Here is a 26,261-nt window from a genome sequence, read left to right as displayed (position 1 = left end):
GATGAACTGAAAGCCTGCATTCCTGAAAGTACTTGCGTGTCATTATTCTTCCTTTAAAGTTCACTGGATGTTTTAGAATCCAAACTGCAGACTGTGATCCACAGTGTTTTTCTGTCATTTACAGAGAAGCTGTATTTACGCTTTTTTAACCTGAAAGCGTTCAGTGTGGCTAGACCATAGAGCTTTTTCATGACTCTTCCAACATGCTGTTAAATTTTCTATTTAGAGCCCCACCTCCTGGAGCAAAGATTTCTAGTCCTCATATTTTAAAGGAGAAATTCAAATACACCTTGAAGATACAGAAACTAGAAGTACTACAAAAATTACATTTTTCTACCCTCATGGATTCTGGATCTTGAGCGCTGGTGACAGAATTGCACAGACGCCTTGCACAGATGTAGATGATTACTAAAGAGAAGGCAGCGGAGAATCCATCTCTGAGGATGGGAAGATAAATTTGTTATAATCTGGTAAAGACTAGATCTGCAAGTGGTACAGATTTATAGAGGAACTTTGAAGAGGTTACCCGCTGGGAATTTGAGCAAGCTATTGATTTAGAAACACATAATGCAAACATGCAATTGTAAATTCAAGTAAAATAATTATTTTTTAAAACAAAAACATTTGTTTTGCAGTCTTGTAACCCAAATATTGCATTGACATGCACAAAGATTAAAGAGAAACCTGATGGAACCCAGGAGATACAAAGAATGACTGACTAGAAAGTGATCCAAAAATCAGGTATCGGGTAAGGACTATTTTGCTGCCCCACAACTTCACAAAGCAAATAGGAAGCACAAATATTGACCACAATTAAAAATGACCATGACTCAGTAGTGAAAGCCAAGCTGTAAGCATCTTCAGTCTCCCATAGTTTGGTTAAAAAGAAGGGGAAAAAAAAAAAAAAAAAGAAGTTATCATTAACAAAATACTTGGATTTCAACTGCTCAAGTTACACCTGAGTTATACCAACCTTATGACAGTAGAATCCATCACCATACCTTTTTCATGGTCGGAGGACTATTTTTATACACTTTTTAAACCACAATATCAACTGTCTGTCAAATGGATGAATAGAAATCAAAATTGAAGATTATTCTGGGCATCATTTTGCCAGCTATGTTTCACAGCATTTTCCTGACTTGATTACCCTGAGGTCACTTATCCTGTGTAATGACAGAGAAATTATGCAGCATCTTTCCAGCTACATTAAGGTTTTGATAATAAAACGTCTAGCAGAACCCAGCATACATTTACAAATTACAATAGCCAATCACCTCCTTAACACACAGCCATGTTTTAGCTGTACCTTATATTCAATTCCTAATAAGCAGGATACAGAAGTTCTTATTCAGATTATTTAGCTGGGAATGGCCTCTGGAAGCAGATGGATTATCAGAAGCCACTGAAAGGTGACATGGACAAAGTTATCAGAAGGGAGGCTGAGGCAATGCATTAGTATTTGCAATGTCACAGAGCCTTAAGTTAGGCTTGGGGTGGACACTGTGGAAATACCTGGCTCGAATTCATCTCCAAGGTGAGGGCCATGTTTCTCTACCTTAGGCACTAACAGACCAGTCAGTCCAAGATCAGCAAGTCAGAAAGGTTGTAGCATCTGTCACTGGCAGCCTGGTCCTTTCAGCTAGGAGCTCTGCTGACAACCAGAGAATCCCAGCAGTCCACCACATTACCACAGTTCTGGAAAAGGGACAAGGCCAAAGGGGCAATCACATCGACAGCTCCTGGCAGCCACCACCACCAGGCAACTCCTATGGAAATCCCAACAGAAACTTTCCAGCCTTTCCTCCCCGAGGCTCCTCCTTGGGATTTTGCTCGCTGTAGAAGCAAGGGTGGAACTGGCTGCAACCCAATTAACTTGATTAGAATCATAGAATATCTCAAGTTGGAAGGGACCCACCATAAGGATCATCAAGTCCAACTCCCTGCTCCTCGCAGGACTACCTAACACTAAGCCATATGACTAAGAGTGTCGTCCAGACGCTCCTTGAGCTCTGACAGGCTTGGTGCCATGACCACTTCCCTGGGAAGCCTGTTCCAGTGACCGGCCACCCTCTCAGTGATGAACCTTTTCCTAATGTCCAATCTGAACTTGCCCTGGTGCAGCTTCCTTCCATTTCCTCGTGTCCTGTCGCTGGTCACCGGAGAAAGGAGATCAGCACCTCCCCCCCCACTGCCCCTCTTGAGGAAGTTGTAGACTGCGATGAGGTCACACCTCAGCAATGAGGTCACCCCTCAGCCTTCTCTTCTCCAAGCTGAACAAGCCAAGTGATCTCAGCCGCTCCTCATAAGTCTTGTCCTCCAGACCTTTCACCATCTTGGTCGCCCTCCTCTGGACACACTCTAAGAGTCTGATGTCCTCCTCATATTGAGGTGCCCATAGTGTCCTTTGATCGCTACAGAACTACTTACAGAGCACTCGTGTCTTATGCCCTCTTCAACAATTACCAGCTAACCACTCTCAGACTTTACCACTATCACAGTCATTCCCAGAGAACCTCTTAGAACGACCAGGTATTTACCTCACTCAAGCACCAGTCTGAACCTGGGCAAGCGCCAGCAAAGCTAGCATTTGCAGCACAGCAGGCCTGGATTTGAAATTCGCATGTAGAGCAGCAGGCCAGATCAATAGAAACAAAACCTGAGTCAGAGCAGAAGAAATAAACCTCACATTATTGCCTGAAAAGGGACAAAACTTTCTCCTGACGGGTCACCCAGACTGCTAGACCAGACATGATATGTGCACCAGTGCAGAATTTGACCCAGCAAATAAGAGACATTGAGAATGGGGCTCCAACATGTCACTTTACAGTGATGCATAGGACAGTATCAGAATGCAAATGTTTTAAAAAATACATCTCATTCGTTTTTTCCTTACAAGAGTTCAAATTAAACTTTTAAACTATATACTTCTCTATGTTCCCAGCCTATAAGGTATACTCAGCATCTTTTATATTTTTACATTCACAGCAAAGAATAGAAACAGACTACAAATGAGTATTCTGTGCCATAAGAGAGCCCAAATGCACGATCTAGATCTGTCCTAAGTAGCCATCATGAAACTGAGGGACAGCAATCCAGTAATTTAAGAATAAATTGCACATCAGCCCAAGTAGCATGTTTCATCAGTTAACGGCTGTGAAAAGAAGGCAAGTGTTGCAGGTACAAAGAGATGCATCTTGCGGGGTCTGTGTTTGCAAGAGAATGTCTTCACACGCACATCCACAGCTACACCAACCCTGACCCCCCAAGACACATACAGGTGCATTTCTAAGCAGACGCGCTCGGCAAGAAACCTTGTGCCATGCTGTGCGTATCATGGAGCTGGCAAAGATGCACGGCGAGTAAAAATAAACCAGGGGAGTGCCTTTACAGCTGCTCTCCGCTCAGCTGCGCTGGCTGCCCACCCCCAGATGCCATCTCACCGAGGCCCGGCCCAGGCTCTGCCGGCTGCAGTCCCCGCACATCACGTTCCGCCCTGGAGAAATCCCTTCCTTTGTAGCCAGCAATCACACCCAGCACACCGCGCTCAGCGCGGGGAAGGCAAGACAATGACCAACCTGGAGCACAATAGTGCGGGACCGGAGGGAGGCTGAGGCGGCTCCCGGCACGGCGCTGCAGGCTGCGTCCTGCCACACCTCTCCCTCCATCTCCTCTCCATCATCGGCTCCCGCGCGCCTCCCCTCCTCTCCATCACCTCCCTCTCCAGCTCACCTCCACCGCTTCGCTCCCTCTCCCCCACCACGCCGCCGCCGCCGCCCCGGCCCCTCGACCCGCGCCGCTGCCCTCGCCCCGGCCCCGGCCCCGGCCCCCCCCCGCAGCCGGCCGAAGTCATTGTTCCTCCGCCGCCGCCGGGCCCGGGCGACCCTCCCGGCCGCCGCTGCTCACCGTGCCGCGGCCAGGAGAGGATGCCGAGCGGCGAGGGACGAGCACGGCGCATCCATCTTCCCGCCGCCGCCGCGGCTCCAGCGCCCAGCACCGGCCCTGCCGGCCTCCTGCGCGCGGCCGCCCCCCCCCCCCCCCCCCCGCGGCGGAGGCCTGCGCTGCCGGGCCGGGGTCTGCGGCAGGCCCCGCCCCGCCCCGCCGCCGCAGCGCCGCGCGCCCGGCCGCCATGGCAACGCCGCGGCGGAGCGGCGGCGGCGGCGGCGCCCGCGAAGGGCTCCCGCGGCACCGCGAGCCGCCCTGCGGCCACCAGCGGGGCGCGGCGCCCGGCGGGAGCCGACCCCGCCGCCGGCGGGGCCGGCGGGTCTGTCAGGGCGCCGTGCGCGCCCTGCCCCGGCAGGGCGGTGTGAGACCCGCTCGGCGTGGGCCTGGCGACGCCGACCGGGCGCCCGCTGAGGGTGGCGGGCCGTAGCCCTCAGGCTGGGGCTTGGGCGACACGAAGCGCCCGCAGCCCGGGGGGCCCCGGCGCTTGGGAGCTCTCCCTTAGAAAGCTTGCGTAGGCCGGGGGCAAGAGAGGGCCTAACGTCCCCGCACCTGAAACCGCACCTCAGGCCGAAAAAACGCCGTCCCCAAGGAACGAGCCGTCCAGAAGACGGGTGTTAGACTGGTGTTCCGCGAGGCCACGAACCTCAGTAGAAAGGCATCCCATAACGTCCTGGGGAACAAGCCCCAGCCCAGACCGAGTTAATCGGAACTGTTCGTATATCTGAATAAACTGCAAAAGCAATCACGCTTCTTCTGCATAGCCCAGACGTCAGTGAGGCAGTCGTGCGAACAATGACCACGGAAGCCTCTGTTCTTCAGAAGCTTCCTCGTCTCCATCCTTCTGCAGACTGACAGCAATATCCCTGGAAGAAGTCAGCAGGCTGACAATAATAAACACATCAAGAATTCCAATCGTTACCCTTTTGGCACTTTACAGAGAAGGTAAGTATCGCTATTAGACCTGGTCAGGTAAGGTGTTAGTTTTTCTGCAAAAATAGACTCTTCTTTTTGTGGACAAAGTAAAGACAAATGTTGTGGTTTGGAGTGTTTTTTCTAACCACAGCAACATGCAGGAAAAAACATCTCTAGAAACTAAAAGATAGCTTAGTTATGTACTGGGTTTGCAGATTATTTCCATTCTATAAAGTGGTTCCCTGGTCAGGGGCAAAATCAGAACAAAACTAGTGACAATGGCTGAATTTTGAGTCCTCCACGCTGAACACCAAATTCCCATCAGAGTCCCCCTTAATGTCTAGTAACTAGGCCTCACTTTAAGTGCCAGTGTTTCAAACCTTTACCATGAAATCTTTCAGAAAAGGAGAGGGAAACCTGGCACTAGAAGCAGAGGTCTCAGAGTAAAGCGTCAGGCACCATATGCCTGACTCATGGCTGACCAGTTTGTCCCAGCTTCAGCTTCCCTGACCAGTTTGTCCCAGCTTCAGCTTCCTCACCTGTGAAGTGGAGGCATTTAGCTTTTCTCAGAGTGGTGTAAGAGATTCAGTGAATTTTTTTTTTTTTTTTTAATTTGTTCAGCAGGATCTGTAACATAATAGCAAGGGATCCACTTGAGCTTTAGATGCATATAGTACAGCCTAACACTTACCAAAGAGTGCAACAGGTTCCTCTGTTCAACCCCACGTGAACTCTGTCCTTACGCACCTGAACTCGCCTCAAAAGGAAAAGCGCTTGCCATTTATATGACAAGCTCTAAGAGCCTGAAGTGGAAGACGCTATAAATGGGCTTTATAGAATTACAGTGTTTTCACAGGAAATATCCCATGGGCAGTTAACACATTCAGTGACTGAAAAAAGCTTCAATGCCCAAAATAAAGCAAAGTTCTCTTTTTTAAAAGCTGCTGTCTGTATATGTCTAGCCTAAATGTTTTATTTTTCATGTCTTGGTTACTGATTGCATAGCTCTGGAAATGGCCTTCTGAAAGACCAGTACAGTGGCTGCACAAGATAAATGGAAGGTCTGAAGTGTATCGAAAAGGGAAAAAGCAACTGTGAAGAATACTAAATGCGTATAACACGGCATGACTCCTCTGGGACTGCAGGCACAAAGAGACCATAAAATTAGCCTAACCGGTTCTGGCAGGGTCACTTCAGTGTCCTAGGGGATCCTGTGGCAAAGAGTCAGCAAAATAGCTTGTAGGCCCCTTCCTCTGTCTACAGGCTCCTTAGGAGGCAAGGCTGTGGTGTCACAGAATCATGGAATGGTTTGGGTTGGAAGGGACCTTTAGAGATCATCTAGTCCAACCCCCCTGCCATGGGCAGGGACACCTTCCACCAGACCGGGTTGCTCAAAGCCCCATCCAGCCTGGCCTTGAGCACTTCCAGGGATGGGGCATCCACAACTTCTCTGGGCAACCTGTTCCAGTGCCTCACCACCCTCACAGTGAAGAAGTTCTTCCTTATGTCTAATCTAAATCTACCCTCTTCAGTTTAAAGCCATTACCCCTCGTCCTATCGCTACACTCCCTGATAAGGAGTCCTTCCCCATCTTTTCTGTAGGCCCCTTCAGGTACTGGCAGGCTGCTGTATGGTCTCCCCAGAGCCTTCTCTTCTCCAGGCTAAACAACCCCAACTCGCTCAGCCTGTCTTCATAGGAGAGGTGCTCCAGCCCTCTGATCATCTTGGTGGCCCTCTTCTGGACTCACTCCAACAGGTCCATGTCCTTCTTATGCTAGGGGCCCCAGAGCTGGACACGGTACTCCAGGTGGGGTCTCAGGAGAGCGGAGTAGAGGGGGAGAATCGCCTCCCTTGACCTGCTGGTCATGCTTCTTTTGATGCAGCCCAGGAGACAGTTGGCTTTCTGGGCTGCAAGCGCACATTGCCGGGTCACGTTGAGCTTCTCATCAACCAACACTCCCAAGTCCTTCTCCTCGGGGCTGCTCTCAATCCACTCATCGCCCAGCCTGTGTTTGTGCTTGGGATTGCCCTGACCCAGGTGCAGGACCTTGCACTTGGCCTTGTTGAACCTCATGAGGTTTGCACGGGCCCATCTCTCAAGCCTGTCAAGGTCCTTCTGGATGGCATCCCTTCCCTCCAGCGTGTCAACCGCACCACTCTGCTTAGTGTCATCCGCAAACTTGCTGAGGGTGCACCCAATCCCACTGTCTGTGTCGCCGACAAAGATGTTAAACGGCGCCAGTCCCAATACCGACCCCCGAGGAATGCCACTCATCACTGGTCTCCACTTGGACATCGAGCCATTGACCGCAACTCTTTGAGCGCGACCATCCAGCCAATTCCTGATCCGCTGAGTGGTCCATCTGTCAAATCCACGTCTCTCCAATTTAGAGACAAGGATGTTGTGCGGGACAGTGTCAAATGCTTTGCACAACTCCAGGTAGGTGACGTCAGTTGCTCTTCCCTTACCCCCAATGCTGTAACCCCGTCGTAGAAGGCCACCAAGTTCGTCAGGCACAATTTTCCCTTAGTGAAGCCATGTTGGCTGTCACCGGTCACCTCCTTATTTTCCATGTGCCTTAGCGTAGTTTCCAGGAGGCTGTGCTCCATGATCTTGCTGGGCACAGAGGTGAGACTGACCGGCCTATAGTTCCCCGGGTCTTCCTCTTTTTCCTTTCTAAAAATGTGGGTTATGTTTCCCCTTTCCCAGTCACCGGGAACTTCGCCGGTCTGCCACGACTTCTCAAATATGGTTGATAGTGGCTTAGCAACTTCATCTGCCAGTTCCCTCAGGACCCGCGGATGCATCTCTTCAGGTCCTATGGAGTTGTGCACCTTCAGGTTCCTTAGATGGTCTCGAACCTGATCTGCTCCTACAGTGGGCGGTTCTTCATTCTCCCAGGCCTTGTCTTTGGATTCTGTGAATTGGGTGGCTTGGCTTCAGCACTTGCTGGAGAAGATCAAGGCAAAAAGTTGTTGAGTACCTCAGCCTTCTCCATATCCTGAATAACCAGGTCTTCCGTTTCCTTCCAGAGAGGGCCCACATTTTCCATAGTCTTCCTTTTATCACTGACATACCTATACAAGCTTTTCTTGTTCCCCTTGACATCCCTGGCTGGATTTAATTCTATCAGGGCTTTAGCTTTCCTAACCTGATCCCTGGCTGCTCAGACAATTTCTCTGTATTCCTCCCAGGCTACCTGTCCTTGCTTCCACCCTCTGTACATTTCCTTTTTGTGTTTGAGTTTGTCCAGGAGCTCCTTGTTCATCCATGCAGGCCTCCTGGCGTTTTTGCCTGACTTCCTCTTTGCTGGGATGCATCGCTCCTGAGCTTGGAGGAGGTGATCCTTGAATATTAACCAGCTTTCTTGGGCCCCTCTTCCCTCTAGGGCTTTATCCCATGGTACTCTACCAAGCAGATCCCTGAAGAGGCCGAAGTCTGCTCTCCTGAAGTCCAGGGTAATGAGTTTGCTGTGCGCCCTCCTTGCCGCACTAAGGATCTTGAACTCCACCATTTCATCGTCACTGCAGCCAAGGCTGCCCTTGAGCTTCACATTCCCCACCAGCCCCTCCTTGTTGGTGAGAACAAGGTCCAGCATAGCACCTCTCCTCGTCAGTTCCTCTATCACTTGGAGAAGGAAGTTATCATCAACGCATTCCAGGAACCTCCTGGATTGCTTATGCCCTGCTGTGTTGTCCCTCCAACAGATATCAGGGTGGCTGAAATCCCCCATGAGGACCAGGGCTTGTGAACGTGAGGCTGCTCCTATCTGTCTATAGAGGGCCTCATCTGCTCGGTCTTCCTGGTCAGGTGGCCTGTAGCAGACCCCCCACTATAAAGTTACCTGTCCCTGCCCCCCCTTTAATCCTGTCCCATAAGCTCTCGGTCGGATCCTCACCCATCCCCAGGCAGAGCTGCATGCACTCCGGCTAGTTATTGACATAGAGGGCGACACCCTCTCCTTGTCTCCCCTGCCCGTCCTTCCTAAAGAGCCTGTATCCTTCTATTCCAACACTCCAATCATAGGAGCCATCCACCACATCTCCCCTACCCCTAGCTTAGATAATGGCACTTGATGCCAAGTTCAGAAACTTGCGTTTGATGAAAGTGTGCCAGTTGACATGTCTGCTATGTTATGCCAGCTCTGGAAATGTAACAATCCCTGTTGGTAATGACATCCGTTGCACAAGGTGGGCATGGTTTGTTAAGAATAAGGAGAAAACTACACATAAATAGAGGTTACCTACTGTCTTAAAACTGAAGCTGTAATGGGACCTCCTCCTTTTTTTTTTAATGTGGCTTATCAGTATATTTAAAATTACAAGCCAGTCTACTAGCTTTCTAGTATCTTCTAATATATAAATAACGTGTCACATCTTGTTACAAACATCAGTGACCTATACAAATCAGTAGTTAGTAATGACAATTGATGATCGATTCTTATGTCACATAAACACCAAGTTCTTACAATGTAAATTAAACAATTTATGCAGCAAAACAAATCTATTAGTTCTGTCTTTCCCTTCTGGTAAAACAAATAAGCTTTATATTTAGGATAAATAATCATTACACCTATGAGAGCATTCCAATACCTGAGGCATTGAAGAAAAACTTTCAAACTCTTAATGTTTTCTAGGAACAATCAGTCTTATAGAGAACTATTAACATTGGCTTCTTAATACTTTGTGAGAGTTTGTGTGGGGAAAAAATCTAAAATGTTCTATTTTGTTACTATATTGACAGATCTCTTTAAAGGAGATGCTGATTTTTACATCAGTCACATTTGCCAATTAAAATTGTGCATCATGGGGTTAAACTTTGGAAACAAATGGATTTCTAGACAGATATGTGTACTCCAGTGCTGACTGACACAGTCTTCCTTCTATCCTGGTTCAGTCTATTTTTGTCCTGGTTCAGTCATAGTACTCCACTGTTCCTTATTAATCTCTCCTAGAGTCTTTCTGTACTTAACACAGCTGCTTGAAAGGACATTACTGAAATCAACGATACTATTAATAGGTCTAGCTGCTACTCTTCAAGCTATCATCCTTTGGAGGATCACCCTGTAAAACAAACCAAAAAGACCCATTCGGTTGTTACATTTTTGGAACACTTTTCCAAAGCTTTAACTGCTATTAGTGGAACTGCTTATTCCAAGATTGTTTTAGTCTTTGTTTTAGTATTTCTACCTGATACACTGCAGGACTTGCTGTTTCCAGAATTACAACTGGCCCTTGCCATTTCCTGGGCTATCTACATGGGGTTTCACTGATACCTTGGTATGTTACGTGATTTTCTGCATTCCGTTCTTTGCAGGGTAGGAGCTTTCCAAATCTTCTACTGTTTTGAAGTTGTGGTGTAGATGGATAGCTATCTCTGACATTTATTTTATTAGTGTTATGTAGCCAATGATCAGTTAATATTTTTTGCTACCATTCAGCTGTTAGTCCACCATTGCTAAAGTGTTCTTGTTTCTCAGCCATTACCCTCAGATTATTATAATCTCAGATTATTACCCTGTGAGGAGACAATCCGCAATGAAGGAACAGAACAGGGAATGACCTTGGGACATGCAGGAGCTGGGGCAGGATCTTTCAGCTGTCAGAACTTTTGAATGTTATGTTGACAACTCCCCTGTTCTCTTCTGCTTGAGTACCATAGTAACCACAGCTTGACTGTTACTTAGGCACTTTTTCCTACATTTTAATATTCTTGGTTGTGAGCCAGTGCCCCTTTTTTGCTACTTCTGGGTACTTACTGTCTTTCTGGTTGTAGACATGGACATGTTCTAGTGATGAGAATGTGAATTTGTCCATCTTCTGATTTATCTTTGCTCAACATTTCAGTTTGGAATCTGCCTGTCTCTACCCTCCAAATGTTGCTTCAGTGGTGCTTAGATACCTGCAACAGAAGTGTATTGCTGGAATAATCTGTTTCTCTCCTGTACATCCAGGCTGCTGTCAAATACAACCATTTGCTAAATCCAGAGTTAAACTATTTTTCTTGAGAAAATAATCTCTAAAATGCCTTTCTCTTGTTCAGAATTCTTTGCTTATTGAACACAGTAAATCGCAGGAATTACCAATTGCACTGTTTGAATAAAAAGCAGTTCTAAAATCTCTGTTTCTTCTTTATGTCAGGTATATGATACAAGCTGCATTTGTGCAGTGATTCTGGAGGTCCCCTCCAGGGCCCTTCCAGTACACTAACTGAGGCTCTTGTCAATAACCATTTTGGGGCAATGTGAATTCCCATTCTCCCCAACTAAAGCTCTTAATTGTTAATCACCCCCATAAATCAGAAACCAGCCTAATCAATAGCCCATGAGGGTCTCGGAGTTGGGCATGCCTGTTGTGCAAAATCAAACGTACATCTGTCTGAAACAGCCTCTGCTCCTTTTTCATTTGACTGCTGCTGTTTAGTAGTTGTTCTCAAAGGGAATTAGTGGGTGCTCGATTTCAGCATTTTTCATGTTTTCTACTCTTCAGCTTATTTCAAATTAGATTCTAGTTCTTAGATTATTGCTTGTCTGATCTATTGCAATTTCATCCAAGAAACCTCTTGCCTTTTCCTTTATCTTGAGATAGCGACTTCCCTCAGTTATCCTGTTTATTCCAGGCAGTTGGCCTGTTACTTGCAAATATGATTGCTTGGAGTGGTTCACAGACTTTCCTCTTCTCCTCACTGCGAGTCTTTCCCTATCCATCTGCACTGTCCGTCTGCCCTGCCTGAATGATTTTGCTAACTGATTTTTTCCGTCACAATAATTTACTCAGCTGTGTAAGTGGGTCAAAAAATGTCATAGTGTAACTGGAATCTAGCTTGTGGCCTGTCTAAACCTTATCTTAAATATGTATGGCTAGAGTCCAGCTATACGGTATGTTAACTGTGACTCCTGTCTTGTTATGGGACTGTATAAGACCTCTGTTTATTCAGCTCAGGCATTTGGTGTAATATGGTGTGTGTTACTGGGGCTCCTATATATTTATTTCCTTTTCATCTTTAAAAATAACAGAGGGAAAAACCCACATCAATTTGAGGTATTTTTACGATTCTTCTGGTGCTGAGCCTCGTGTGGTAAATGAACACTGATATTTACATCTTAATAAAGACATGCTGGATTTTCTTTGGAACTAACCAGAAATAATGAGGAAAAAAAAAATTACCTGTGCTGTGGTAAATGCCAGCATAGTGGAAAACAAACTATTTTGCTAACAGCATAAACCAGCAGGGGAGCGTGGAGGAGCACCATTAACATTCCTTCTTTGGGAATACTGTGATGTTTCTCAGGGGGGAGGGAAGATCCCCAATTTATTACACCAGGACTCCTGTGCACATCTGCTAACACGGGCCAGAGGAAGGAGTGCGCTGGGCTATTTGTCCACCTCTCGTTACCCAACCTGCCTCTTGGGAGAACTCCTAGCCCCTGTCAGCCTTGCTGCTGGCAGAGAGCTCGTAGGCACATTACTTCTGAGGCTGCTGAGTACTGAAAGTTCTCTGTTACTACAGCGGTGAGCAGAGGACCATGCAATAGTATGTTTGAAGGAAGCTGACGAGGTGGTTGAAGGCTGCATGTGCTGAACTATGTGCACAGGTGCTGCCTAGTGCGGCCCCTCTTGCACCAGCGCTACCCACCATCCTCCCACACTAGAGGGAGCATCCCCTGGGTGAGAAGGGACTGTAGAGGGACTGCGGAGAACCCAGGCTACCACGGTGACTGCGGTGTAGTGTGCCCTGGCCATGCCCTTCTCTTGTAAGACGGTGACAGTGACACCTTATCTGGGGGGGAGAGGGCAGGAAGCACTAGTTGACATATCACTGGTGTCAGTATTGCAATTAAAACTGCAACAGTAGAGGCAAAAAGATAACTATGCCTTTGTGTCGGAATTAGTGTCCTTATTCACCCCTGTAAATTTATTACAGCCTTATCCCTATGGCTGTGGCATGATTTTAATCAAGGAAAAAGCATTTTAAAAGCCCTTTCCCATTTATTCAAGGCTCCCTGTGCTTTCTGAGACCAACCATACAGGTGGGCACACCAGGAAACCTGCAGGCAAGGCAAGGCAGTACCATCACAGCACTTGTCCCTCTGTACAATGCATTTGCATTGTGTGTGTATAGCAGAGGGACCCCATTTTCCTTGTTTTATGCTCCTTAGCACCTATTGAACCAGCATTTCTACAGCAGATGGGTTTAAGCAGCAAAACTGGATCTTGAGGTATTTTGCAAGCACTCCCATAATTCTTCCATGCAAGCCTGAGGATTTGTAAAATTGTAAAATTTGTAAAATTGTTGTCACCCTTTGCACAGCAGCAAGCGCTTGCTGCTCCCTGATACCCTCTCATCAGCTAACTGGTCGGCTAACTGGATAATTCAGTCATTATAGACACTATGCAGTTTTGCCCCTCTTACTAGAGGCTGCAAGTAAGTGCTCTTACTTGCAGGTAGAGGTGGCAAAAGGCCAGCTGGAAGAAGCAGCCCAAATATACTTAGTGAAGACAAAGTATCGAAAGACTTAACTACCAAAATCAAGGTCTTTAATGGGACAAGGGAAGCATGATTTATCAAAGAATTCTAACTGGTGGAAATATGGGAAAATGTTTATATGAGTGATAAACAGAAAAGGCCTCACAAACGTTGACTACCAATAATTTTTTTTAAGTCTCAATTAAAAATCTTGGGAATTAGAGGACACAATGCATAGGCAGCAGAGGCAGGGATGCACATCCTGAGGAGATTATAGGGATATGGACTGGGAGTGCAGGGATAGGATCAGGAAAGCCAAGGCAAAGCTGGAGCTGAACTTGGTTAGAGATGTAAAAAATAACAAGAAGGGATTCTTCAGGTACATAGGACAACAAACGAAGATGAAAGAAACTGTACAACCTGGCAACAGCTGACATAGAGAAGGCTGACGTCCTCAACAATTTTTTTGCCTTGATCTTCTCCAGCAAGCGCTGAAGCCAAGCCACCCAATTCACAGAATCCAAAGACAAGGCCTGGGAGAATGAAGAACCGCCCACTGTAGGAGCAGATCAGGTTCGAGACCATCTAAGGAACCTGAAGGTGCACAACTCCATAGGACCTGAAGAGATGCATCCGCGGGTCCTGAGGGAACTGGCAGATGAAGTTGCTAAGCCACTATCAACCATATTTGAGAAGTCGTGGCAGACCGGCGAAGTTCCCGGTGACTGGGAAAGGGGAAACATAACCCACATTTTTAGAAAGGAAAAAGAGGAAGACCCGGGGAACTATAGGCCGGTCAGTCTCACCTCTGTGCCCAGCAAGATCATGGAGCACAGCCTCCTGGAAACTACGCTAAGGCACATGGAAAATAAGGAGGTGACCGGTGACAGCCAACATGGCTTCACTAAGGGAAAATTGTGCCTGACGAACTTGGTGGCCTTCTACGACGGGGTTACAGCATTGGGGGTAAGGGAAGAGCAACTGACGTCACCTACCTGGAGTTGTGCAAAGCATTTGACACTGTCCCGCACAACATCCTTGTCTCTAAATTGGAGAGACGTGGATTTGACAGATGGACCACTCAGCGGATCAGGAATTGGCTGGATGGTCGCGCTCAAAGAGTTGCGGTCAATGGCTCGATGTCCAAGTGGAGACCAGTGATGAGTGGCATTCCTCGGGGGTCGGTATTGGGACTGGCGCCGTTTAACATCTTTGTCGGCGACACAGACAGTGGGATTGGGTGCACCCTCAGCAAGTTTGCGGATGACACTAAGCAGAGTGGTGCGGTTGACACGCTGGAGGGAAGGGATGCCATCCAGAAGGACCTTGACAGGCTTGAGAGATGGGCCCGTGCAAACCTCATGAGGTTCAACAAGGCCAAGTGCAAGGTCCTGCACCTGGGTCAGGGCAATCCCAAGCACAAACACAGGCTGGGCGATGAGTGGATTGAGAGCAGCCCCGAGGAGAAGGACTTGGGAGTGTTGGTTGATGAGAAGCTCAACGTGACCCGGCAATGTGCGCTTGCAGCCCAGAAAGCCAACTGTCTCCTGGGCTGCATCAAAAGAAGCATGACCAGCAGGTCAAGGGAGGCGATTCTCCCCCTCTACTCTGCTCTCCTGAGACCCCACCTGGAGTACCGTGTCCAGCTCTGGGGCCCCTAGCATAAGAAGGACATGGACCTGTTGGAGTGAGTCCAGAAGAGGGCCACCAAGATGATCAGAGGGCTGGAGCACCTCTCCTATGAAGACAGGCTGAGCGAGTTGGGGTTGTTTAGCCTGGAGAAGAGAAGGCTCTGGGGAGACCATACAGCAGCCTGCCAGTACCTGAAGGGGACCTACAGAAAAGATGGGGAAGGACTCCTTATCAGGGAGTGTAGCGATAGGACGAGGGGTAATGGCTTTAAACTGAAGAGGGTAGATTTAGATTAGACATAAGGAAGAACTTCTTCACTGTGAGGGTGGTGAGGCACTGGAACAGGTTGCCCAGAGAAGTTGTGGATGCCCCATCCCTGGAAGTGCTCAAGGCCAGGCTGGATGGGGCTTTGAGCAACCTGGTCTGGTGGAAGGCGTCCCTGCCCATGGCAGGGGGGTTGGACTAGATGATCTTTAAGGCCCCTTCCAACCCAAACCATTCTATGATTCTATGAATCCCCTGCACCATACTGTACAGAAGATGTGCGAATCCTTAACAAAATGATCCATTACTGTTCATCCAATTTCATTTGCTACAGTACACATGAAAGCTGCACCATAAAGAAGCCCAAGGACAGTAACTTAACCATTAGTTTTTTAATTGTGCTATCCCACTGGCTGTTTTTCTACTGAAAGCCAAAGTATCTGTCAGATCCACAGACAGAACAGCAAACAGCTGTCACCTGTGGCTACTTGGAATTCCTCTGACATTTCTCAGTCCTTCAACACAGATGTGGCACCTATATCTAAGTGCCTGTATCTACTGCTTTAGCGGAACATCTTCTGTGTAGTTCAAGACAAGCAAAAGTCCTTAAGTAGCCAGGCAGGTTAACAGTTTCTGATGTAGACAGCAATGACACCACTAAGAGGTCATCCAAGGAAGTTCAGTAAAGACCAGAGGTTACAGGGCAGAATCAAACTTCAAATATATTTTAACTCAAGCAGACAAGCTCTTCCTAATCCCTCAGTTAGGAGTAGTCCTTTGTATTGGAACATATCTGCCCTCTGACTGGAATGACTCGGTGAGAAGTACAGCAGGTTCTCACACCTCAGCATAGGCACTTTCACATAGGCTGCACCTTTGCCTGTTGGGGCACATCTGTCTTCAGCTGTGGGCTCCAATAACTCCTACACTTCACGTGAAGGCAATAACGGATCTAGAAATTTCACTGGAAAGAAATAAGTGATTGCAAGCCCCATCTGCAATGTCATATTCAATGCACAGGTTAGAAGTATCAGCATTGTTCATGGTGTTACAGAAGACAGATTGAGTGGGGAGACACGACGTGTGGGAGTGTTGTTGGCTGACAATGACGCAGGGAGGAAAAAGGGAGCAGCAATATCTGTGGATGAGGTTTCTCCTTGATTGCGAAGCTGTAAGATCTGCCGCAGCAGGGCCTTTCCTTCTTCTCTAGTCTGAAAACAATTTGTAAAAAACAAAACAATACACCTATGAATGGGTGGTTTCTGGGTCAAATTCAGTATGTAAGCAGTGTAAGTTATAGTAGTTAGTCATTCTGTAAGGCTGCAAGCTATAAAAACACATCCTCATTTCTTTTTTCTTCTGCTACTTAAAAATGTTAAGGTACGTCACCTTTTTTTCCCCCAGTCTTTCCTCCTTTTACTCACCTGATTTGCATGTTACTTGGGTATTTCAGACAGTGTTACCATCAACCACTGAAGATGTCTAAACACTCCAGCAAAAAGTAGATTGGAGAATTCAAACAAGCTGAATTCAGGTTCTCCAGAGTACCAGACAGCTTTGTTAAGGATAGGCCAAACACCCTACACTAATGGCTAGGGTCTACCTCTAGGCTGAAGTTAAGAATCCAAAATTGCCCACTCATCTCAGAATATGGAGTCACATACAAAACCACGTGCTAGTATATCCTCTGTGCTGTCTACACACAGAAGATGAGAAAAAAAGAAGTTATGCAAGTATCATCACTACGCAGTGTGTAGGAGTCTGTGACCATTTAACCACCTCCTCGCCACAAAGATTTTCAGCAGTCTTAAGACTGCCATGTGGAGCCTCAAATTCTTTTATTTAGTGAACACCAATGATACATGGTTCAGTTTTGCTATCTACACCATATTCCATTATTTTAGTCAATCATAAGCAGCATTAGTGATCAGGTATACACCACCACCACTCAGGATGTGACCTGCATGGCAGGCAGCCCTCATTCCTTCAATAAAGGATTCCTTCTACTCTGAGGGGAGCCAAGATCAAGGTCATGGATCTCCTAAGAAAGAAACACCAAAGACTGCGCAACTACTCACATCATTGAATGCACAGCATTTCTGAGCACATGCTGAGGCTTCATCCCAGAGCTTACACTTGAAGTAGTATTGGGCCAGGTAACGGAAGGCAGTGCTGACCTCCAGGTGCTCCACTATCTCCTACAGTGAAGGGGGTAAAAACAATCATCTTTGAGTGCCTCCCAAGGTAGTGCTACACCATGCTTACTTCTCCTTTTATTCCCAAGATATCATCTTACCCCACAGGAATAGATATCCTGGATGTATTTGATATAGCACTGAGCTGCCTGTTCAGATTCATTCAGCTGTTCGTGCAGCCTAGAAAAGGAGAAAAATGGGCCACTGGAACAGGACTGCACTGTCGAAGACCTTCTTGGTCTATGAGAAACTACCTACTCAACGTGACCTGGATGAAAGCCAGGTCTTTTCCTTCAGAATTTGCAAGACATGCACCATGTACTGCCCCTCATGGAAAGAGATCATCCAGCTTGAGAACAGTTATATTACCAGGAAGGGAGCCAGTCAGATAACAGTAACTGCTAGAAGCAGTGACAACGAAAGCAGGGACCTTTGCTTATTCCGTTACATTTTAAAGCTTTCAACAGACCTTTGCCATCCTATTTACTGGCTATTTCCTCCAGTGCTCCTTCTTCCCCCGCCACATCCCAAAAGTCTTTGTATAGCAGCTTCACCTTTCACTTGCCCTTTTCCTTCCCCTTCACTTTTTCCACTTTATATTACTTTATCCCACCAAAAATTAGTGCTGATGCCACATTTATTTCACATTAGACCCTTTCCCAATGTCACCACCATATTTGGGGGGGGGGGGAGGGAGGGGAGGAAGGAATTAAAAAACAAAAACCAACACCAAACCAAAAACCCCAACCCTCCCCCCCCAATCAATCTACAATTTTGTACATCATCTCACATCAATCTCACATCAAGTACATCATCAATACAACAAATACAATTGCTAGCACTGCCTGCTCAAATCACCTCAGGATTCAGAGGTCCCTTGCAACCCACATTATGCTATGATTCCCTCTAGTTATCCTGAGGGAAACTTAAAGCTAAAGCTGGACAGCAGAATTTACAGTCACTACAGACCTAAAGATACCAGTTATTACACAGCTGCAAAAAGTAGTACTACCTAACAGCAGTTCCACTTCTTTTACATTTAGTATTTTATCGTTAGGTATCAAAGTGCTAGTTGCATGTAACACAGTACTGACAGTATTGTCAGTATTGAGTATGATGTCAGTATTGAGTATGATGATAATACATACTCACTTTGCTAGTTTCACCAGTGCCATTTTCTCCACATCTCCCACAGCATAAGCTCTCCAGTAGCACTGTCAAGGAAGGAAAGTCAGTCAAGCACACCACAAAAACAACTCCAGCTCATGACTCATGCAAGCAAGTCACAAACAGAAAACAACATGGCTTTCCAGCAAAGGGGCATGTATCATCTGGAGATGACTCCATTTATCAGCAGCTCCAGTTACACAGCAGCACAACCTCCCCAGCTGTAACCACCACAGAAATGGTTTCAATAAGCTCCTAACAACACACTGTATGCATTTCCAGTAGCACTAGCTACACAATTTTTCTACGACTCCACCTAGTGTCCTGGGAGACATCCCAATGTCTTACTCCACACCCCAGTTCTCACTTACCTTTTTAGCTTCCACCAATTGATTGAGTTTCTCATAGCATTCTCCTAGAGCAACCAGCATACGAGAATCATTTGGTCTGTAAAACAGCAATTCCTAAATGTAGTTTAATGGACAACCTGCTGATCTCAGCGTGGGGTGGGGAAAAAAAAAACACACAACATCTACATCTGGCAGTGTCTGTCATCCTCTCTTACATAAGACATCACTTATACTCCTCACCAGCATTCCTCGGCATTTAACTGACAAAGCCTTTGTTAATAGTTAACTAATACAACTAAAAGGATTTGGAATAGTGAGACTGCACAAATCACATAGCACTGAAGTTCTCTCTTCCCCAACTTAGTTCCTGCGTGTAAATTCCTTAGCTAGTAGCAACCACATCAGAATGAACACCAATAAACATGGCTCCGTTCTCAACTCTACCTGAGCTGGTGGGCCCGTCGGTAGTAATAGAGACAGTAAAATGGCATTTTGAGGATTTCATAGGTTTGCCCCAAGCCATACCATGCTCTGTAGTCCCTTTTGTTCACCTCTATTGCATGTCTGTCGAAGAAAAGGAGATGAACTAGTCAGAAAGCAGTCAGGATCAAAACCAAGACAGAATTCAGTAGAAGACTAACAAATAATAGAAGATAGTACTTCAGTCATTATGTATGCAGACTCAGACATCATTTTGTACAGTACATGAGTGATACCTATAAGCCTGGATAGCTGCAGATGTGTTCTTCATTTCCATGTACTCATGTCCCATGAGTGTCCAGGCTCCCAGGTAACGAGGATTCAGTTTCAAGGCCCTCTGGAAATAGAGTGCTGCTTTTTCATGCTGGGAACGCAAGCTATAATAATTCCCTAAAGCAAAAGTCACAATATTTAAGTAAAATAAAATAAAAATAAATAAATAAATAAATAAAACCCCACACACACAAACAAACAAACAAACAAACCAGCAGAGAAGTAGAAAACAGCTGGAAGAGGTATTATCTACTACCTCCTAACTTAAATTATAAAAAGAAAGAGTCCTATTAAAGGCACATCTGATTCAAATCTCAAGAGACCTAATAGCAGTCTGTTCTCCAGTGTTCTGGTTAATCTGTTTCTGGTTGTACCAATCAGTTAAGATCCCACCCCCTGGCCTTAAAACGTATGTCATGATCTAACAAATTCATTTCCTGGTCCTGACACACAATTCTTTCCATTGGAGTTTCAAGACTACAAATAAAGGGATTATCAGCTACATGGGCCTTCATAGTGATTTCTTCAACTCCCTTCTGTACTGATAGTATTAGAGCAGCTCTTTTGGAGAGAAATGGGGGAAAAGGGTACTCTGTCATTTGGCCTGCTTTTTAGGCTGCCTGAAACCACATTCACCAAGTGGTTTTGATAGCCTTGCTGGCTTATCATTTTCACAAGGGTTTCTGAGATTTCCTTGCACAGCCTGCAGACAGCATAATAAGAACACGTAAAAGAGCTGGCTCTCACCAATTACACAGCAGGTCTCAACACGATACTTGTCTATCTCACAGAGATTGTGAGCCAGGTAGCTCAACTCGGGCTTCATGCTCTAGTGAAACAAAGAGATGAAAGTGATGAGAAAAGGAACACGTTACAAAGAAAGGAGCAGTTTCAAAGAAAAATGCAGGCAGTTAGCAATGCATACATTGCATCTATTTAATGGAGTTGCAAAGCAGAAGCTGAAAGCCTATATTCAGAGAGGCTAGACAGCACCAGCTGCTTTGCCAGTGTTTAACATACCTCTGATAAATACCATCGTTATGGACAGGCAATAGAAAGAGTGCTTACCCTTACATATAGCAAGTTGGAGAAAGTGTCCATGTTTTCTATCCTGTAAGGATCTTGTTTCCTTAGCTCGTTAAAGATGGATAAAGCTTTGTCAATATCTGAAGAAAGAACAGCAGATGGGAGAACAAGAACTATAAATGCCAAGTTTGCATTATGAGGCTCATTCCTACTAGCTAGTAAGCATCACTGACCTCGGATATTGTGGTAGGCAACCGCAATCTGAGAGATGATGTAAGTGCTTTTGGAAAATCCTGCATCAATGAGACTCTGATACTTCTGCAGAGCCTCCTCTATCAGCTGCAGCTCTGTATAAATGTGTGCAAGAAAGAACTCTTTCATCCATGTATCTGGCAAGGACAGGAACTTCAACTAGCAAGAACCAAAGAAGAGGAGGAAGAGATGACAATCAGTAGTATTCTAACAGCCACCTGTGGCAAAGAATCCATTATCTTCCCTCCCATGATTTAGTAGATGGTCTCGAGGTAGGAGGCTTTCCTGCAATCGCTTTCTTAAACCATAACACCAGCTACAAAAGAGCAGTATTAGGACCAAGAATTAATATCAGGTTCTTCCACAGGAGAGACTAAATAATGCCTATAAATTGAGAATACTGAAACAGGAAAGGCGCATTAAGACATCAGGTCTAAAGAGCAGTACAATATGGACCACGTAATTCTATTTAGTCACTCCCAATCTATTCCCACGACTGCTGAAATTGCAAAAGTACTGAAGCCATTTCATTCGGTCAATCAGTGAAGGAATGATTGTCTTCAAATCTGACAGCACCCGACTTCTGCTTCAGCCACTGGCCTTTATTTCTCCATTCAATTCAGAAGTCCTTTGAAAGACTGTACTTTCTTCCTATGTTTGAACATCAATATCACATTACTATTTTTGATGAGCTAAGCGAACAGACTCCAAATTATCTCATCAAAAATGCATTTCCCTTTTTCCACAAATTAGTAAAGCTCTCTTCTGTGCCACGTCTACTTTTTTAAATATTCCACCAGCCAGAACTGACTGAAGAATTCCAGGAGCGGTCTCATAAAATCCCATGGATAAAGAAAAATAATCTATTTTGGTTTTATATCCGAGTTCAATTCTTTGACATAGTTCATCTCATACGTGCAGCTTTGTATTTGACAAAGGGAACACCTACATCAGTGTTTCAGTTTTAGGAGCAAGTGATTCTGTATATCCCTTCAGGCCACCAAAAATGCTCAATAACTGTGGAACCAGAACCACATTAAGGGGGGGGGGGGAGAGAAGAAAATGAGAAGTATCTTAGGAGGATCTCCTTCATGTGACAAGGCAATAACCCTGCTGACAACTACTTCAGAACACATGAATTAGCCATTTCTTAAACCACTCTGTGGGTGAATTATAATAAATTAGCCCTGCCTGTATAAAGATTCTCAAGCTACAGCACGGCAAGCAATTGAAGAGAAAGAGGCTTTAACAACATAATTTACAGTCTTGGATTGCCTTGCCTGATAGTCTCACAGAATAAAGCACTGGGTGACATCAATCTTGTGGCAACTGAACCATTGGTTATTGAATCAGGTTAAACTCTGGAATTTGTTACCACATCTTGATATCTCTCAAGTTTTACCATCTCTTTATCTGTAATCAAGTTGCAAAGTTCCAGCCAGGCTCCCCAGTGCAAAGGTAAGACATGGGCAGCTTCAACGAACACATCTATTGCTTCTTTCACCAGGTCCAGCTTCCGCAGCACGACACCATACCTGTAAAGAAAAGTTATCGAGTTAATCAGAATCATAAAACTCTGCCTATCCACACAAATACACATGAATACATTAGAAATACATGCAGACACTTACAGATAAAGGCCAAATCCATCCAGTTCCCGTGCCTTGTGTTTCTTGCTGAGCTCAACTCTCAATTCTCGTAGAGCTTCATTCTTCACCTGTCCTTTTTCCAGAGGTCCTGCATGAAGAGAAAGTCAAACAGCTAGCTTTCAATCAAGATTCTTACCACAGCAATTACGAAGTCTAGGGTATATTCAGAATCATCACTGACATGACCTGAAGTCTTCCCAGTCTGTGATTATTTTTCTCTTTTAAAAGAAAATCACTTAGTCTGATCACCTGCTTTAACAGAAGAACTAACAGATGAAAATCTGTAACCTGTATTAAGCCAATGAATTGAGAGAGAATGAAAGAAATCATGTTACAGCACACTACTATCCAAAAATTGAGGGGAAAGCCATAAAACCAAGATGATTTACATGAAGAGGCATTACTGGAAGCTTCATTATATTGTCTTGTGTTCCTTGACACCAGAGACTTACCCAAACTATCCACTGTCTCATCATCCTTCTTCTTTTCCCCTGACTGCAGAAAACAGAGGAAAACCAAGATTACATTACAATAGCATATTCCTTATGTTTGCTGCAATGCTAGCAGCAGTATGCAAACTGAGTTTTCACAAACGTCACCGTTCTAAAAAGAACGCCCCTAGCTCCCTTCCCCCCAAACATATAATTTGGATTTCTAGGTGGTCATTTGGAACAGAATAGGCAAAAAATAAGGTATGCCAGGGAGGGGTGGGAAGCAGAGGAGTTCAGTGCTAAAAGGTGACTTTTCCTTCTATCTTACCAGGTATCTAGAGTACATATACAAGAAGTAAGCTTTCTGACTCTTGCAGCCTCGTAGAAAATAGGCAGCCCTGTCATATTCCTTTAGATCAAAGTAGGACTTGGCTAACGTATAGGCATCCAGATCACGAGCATCCTCCTGCAGGGACACAGAAGACTTTTAAGACCTCAGAAGCTCTTACATGCTTTAGGAAAATCACCTAGTTACAAACATATTGTTGAAACTGCCCTGAAAGCTAAAAACATAGTTTATTCATGCTCAAAGATGGTTTGAGTACCATTAGAAAAGTCTCTCCATTCCCTCACATGATCTGATTCCTAGTTCTCAAATAATGAGTACAGACTAGTTAGAAGCATTGAAAATAAACAGTGAGATTCCAGAAAACAAATTGTGCCAAGCTGCCAGAAGGCATGAATTAGCTGTTCAATGAGTATGAATGACCACAAATAAGAAACCTACTCAGGAATTCCATATGAAGCAATATTAACCCGCTAACTCAAACGCACACATTTCCTTGGTAACTTGAAATGCATTTATGACATGTTACAGTGCTGTAGTTTAACAAAACAGGCATGTACCTAAAAGTCCTCCTGTACACCTATGGAGGTGGGGATGGAGATACAACTTGTTTCTCTTGTGTCCTAAGGAGCACAAGTTTAGTGGCACAACATAATTTGCATTACAGTAAACTTTGGCCTTAGTAAAGACAAAGAAAAATTAAAATTAAGTAGCATTATTTCAAATTTTGCTTACAGAGTACCTCATCTAGGGCACAGCAGCATGTAAAACAGAATGCTTTCATCGGGGAAAGCATATGCAGCTCCGTCCGCCCCATGAAATACAGACTGAAAGGGAACTCGACCGCATTACAAAGCGACCGGCACTCCCGCACGCATCACACACGCAGCCTCCGGCATGTATGTTTTTAGGAAGACCGCTATCGCTTTTTTCCTTCATAGTTGTAGATCGGACTAAAAAGCAGCCCGCGGTCCCTGCCAGCAACAACTACAGCACCCTCCCTCTCGCTCACAACCGCTTCTAGGCCCACGAGCACGGAACGGGCTCAGGCCCGCCCCACCCCGCGCGCGGGTGCCCGTTAGCGGCGCGGCCGCGGGCCCCGAGCGGGCCGCGGCGCCGCAGGTCGTCGCAGCCGCGCTCGGCCAGGCCTGCTCGGCCAGGCCTCCTCCCCCCAGGCCGTACCTCCGTGAGCGCAGGGGGCGGCGGCAGCTCGCTCAGCGGCAGCGGGTCCAAAGCAAAGGCCAGCTCGGAGGCCCTGCGAGGAGAGAGACCCGTTAGCGCGGAGCCCGCCGGGCCGGGGCCCGCCCGCCCGCGGCGCTCACCACTTCCCGCTGTGCTGCAGGCCGCGCTCGCGGCTGCGCTCCGCCACGCTCAGCAGCTGCTTCTTGATCTCCCGCAGGTCCGAGAAGTCGCTGCCCCCCAGCCCCGCCGCCACCGCCGCGGCCGCCATCCCGCCGGCGCGCCTCCCAGCCAATCACAGCCCCGCGCACTGAGCGCCCTCCGCTCTGTAGACGCAGCCTTCTCCTTGGGTGAGCTCGAGAGGCCTCGCTCCCAATCAAAGGAGGCGCGCTGAAGCCTTGGCGCCTGATTGGCCAGCTGTCGCGGGGACGCGCTCTCGGCGCGTAGCGCTCTGCGCTGCCCGCGGGGCCGGGGCCGGGGCCGGGGCCTGGGCCTGGGGCCGGGGCCTGGGGCTGCGCGGAGGGGCGGCAGCGGGGGCCCGGCCCGGCCCGGCCCAAGGGGTGCGGAGGCCTCGGCGCCCCCGGCTGCGCATCCGCCCGCTCAGGGTGCGCGAGGCCCTGACGCGCCGCCGCCGCTTGGTGGTGCCGGGGCCGTTCTGTGCCACGGCTGCCGCCTCGCTCGCCGCACCGCACGGCGTGGCCTTTCTCGGGGCTGAGGCCGGCTTGTCCTGCCGGGCCCTGCGGCGCAGCCCCGGGGCTCCGGGTTGCTCTCGTGGCCCGTGCTGCGGCTCCCGGTGCTGCCACCCGAGCGTGGGTTACGGCCTGAGGAAGGGGGAGCGGGCCCCGGGGTCCTGCCCGCGTGGCCCTGCCTGAGGAGCGGCCTCTCCTGGGGCTCCTTCGTCCCCTGCTCTCAGTCTGGTTCCTGGGGGCCGGGGTTCTTGCTGGGAAGTATCTCCTTTTGGAGCAGGGAGGGGGAATTACAGCAAAACAAGATGCTTTGGGAAAGACTAAACATACGGGTTCTGAATGCTCCTTTGCTTTCTGGACGTGTGGGACTGTTTATCTTAGTGCCATCCTTCCCTTTTTCTGAGCGTTGCCTCTTTGTTCTTAAGTAGTTTGCACCTGCTTTTTGCAAGCTATCTGAACGTTATTAACTGTTCGGGCTTTGTGCCTTTATGCTGAGCTAGATCCTTCTCTTTCTTTAACAGATGTCTATGCAGAGGTGCAGAAGCTAATGTTTTTTTGAGGCTACAGAGTGAGGAGAAACAAGGACTAGAGAAATCTAGAAGAAAGGCCTTTCAGAGAAGTCTGAGAAAGTACTGTGAGGAGACTTTGTGGAGGGCCTTGCCCCAGTTAGCAGCAACTGAAAATCTTACTCACTGCTGACTTAGTGTTTCATTTATTTTGAATTTTCCCCTCTCCTTTATGTAATTAAAATTTGTCTGGTTTGAGTCTTAGACTGGCAATGCCTGCTGTTGGATGAAAGCTGGGGACACAAGTCCAGTAACACTGAAGCATCATAATCATTCTGAGATCAAGAAACACCAGTCTTTCTTGTTTCTAGTTGATTAGTTCCTAGCTGATAGCAGAAATACTGTGTGCTAGCTTGCCCTCAGGTTTTAGTCTTCAAGATCATCTGATTGTTTCTTAATGGGGTATTTCAATTTGCCTTTGTATTGATAACACGTCCTAAC

The 26,261-nt window shown here is 46.8% G+C and overlaps 2 protein-coding genes across 7 annotated transcripts in view; both read right to left on the bottom strand.

Moving 5' to 3' along the window:
* Window positions 1–4,055, bottom strand: part of JAKMIP2 (janus kinase and microtubule interacting protein 2) — a 72,304-nt gene extending 68,249 nt beyond the window's left edge. For all 6 annotated transcript variants that reach the window (XM_072872254.1, XM_072872255.1, XM_072872256.1 and 3 more), the window contains exon 1: window positions 3,907–4,055. The gene's annotated coding sequence lies outside the window, so the exon portion shown is untranslated. The remainder of the gene's footprint in view (window positions 1–3,906) is intronic.
* A 9,329-nt stretch (window positions 4,056–13,384) lies between these two features.
* CDC23 (cell division cycle 23) lies at window positions 13,385–24,871 on the bottom strand. The gene is made up of 16 exons (XM_072872992.1): window positions 24,712–24,871; window positions 24,572–24,644; window positions 23,372–23,509; window positions 23,065–23,107; window positions 22,595–22,700; window positions 22,366–22,498; window positions 20,945–21,122; window positions 20,754–20,851; window positions 20,433–20,514; window positions 19,649–19,802; window positions 19,377–19,496; window positions 18,954–19,029; window positions 18,568–18,629; window positions 17,517–17,595; window positions 17,299–17,418; window positions 13,385–16,431 (listed from the first exon to the last, which is right to left on the bottom strand). Exons 1-16 carry the CDS (start codon window positions 24,837–24,839, stop codon window positions 16,261–16,263), a joined length of 1,761 nt encoding a protein of 586 aa, XP_072729093.1. The 5' UTR covers window positions 24,840–24,871; the 3' UTR covers window positions 13,385–16,260.
* Between the last annotated feature and the right edge of the window lie 1,390 nt (window positions 24,872–26,261).

Source organism: Ciconia boyciana, chromosome 9 (assembly GCF_034638445.1).
Source record: "Ciconia boyciana chromosome 9, ASM3463844v1, whole genome shotgun sequence".
Classification (NCBI taxonomy): Eukaryota; Metazoa; Chordata; class Aves; order Ciconiiformes; family Ciconiidae; genus Ciconia; species Ciconia boyciana.
Note: the sequence above shows the minus strand (reverse complement) of the source record. Positions and strands in the feature narration are given on the sequence as shown.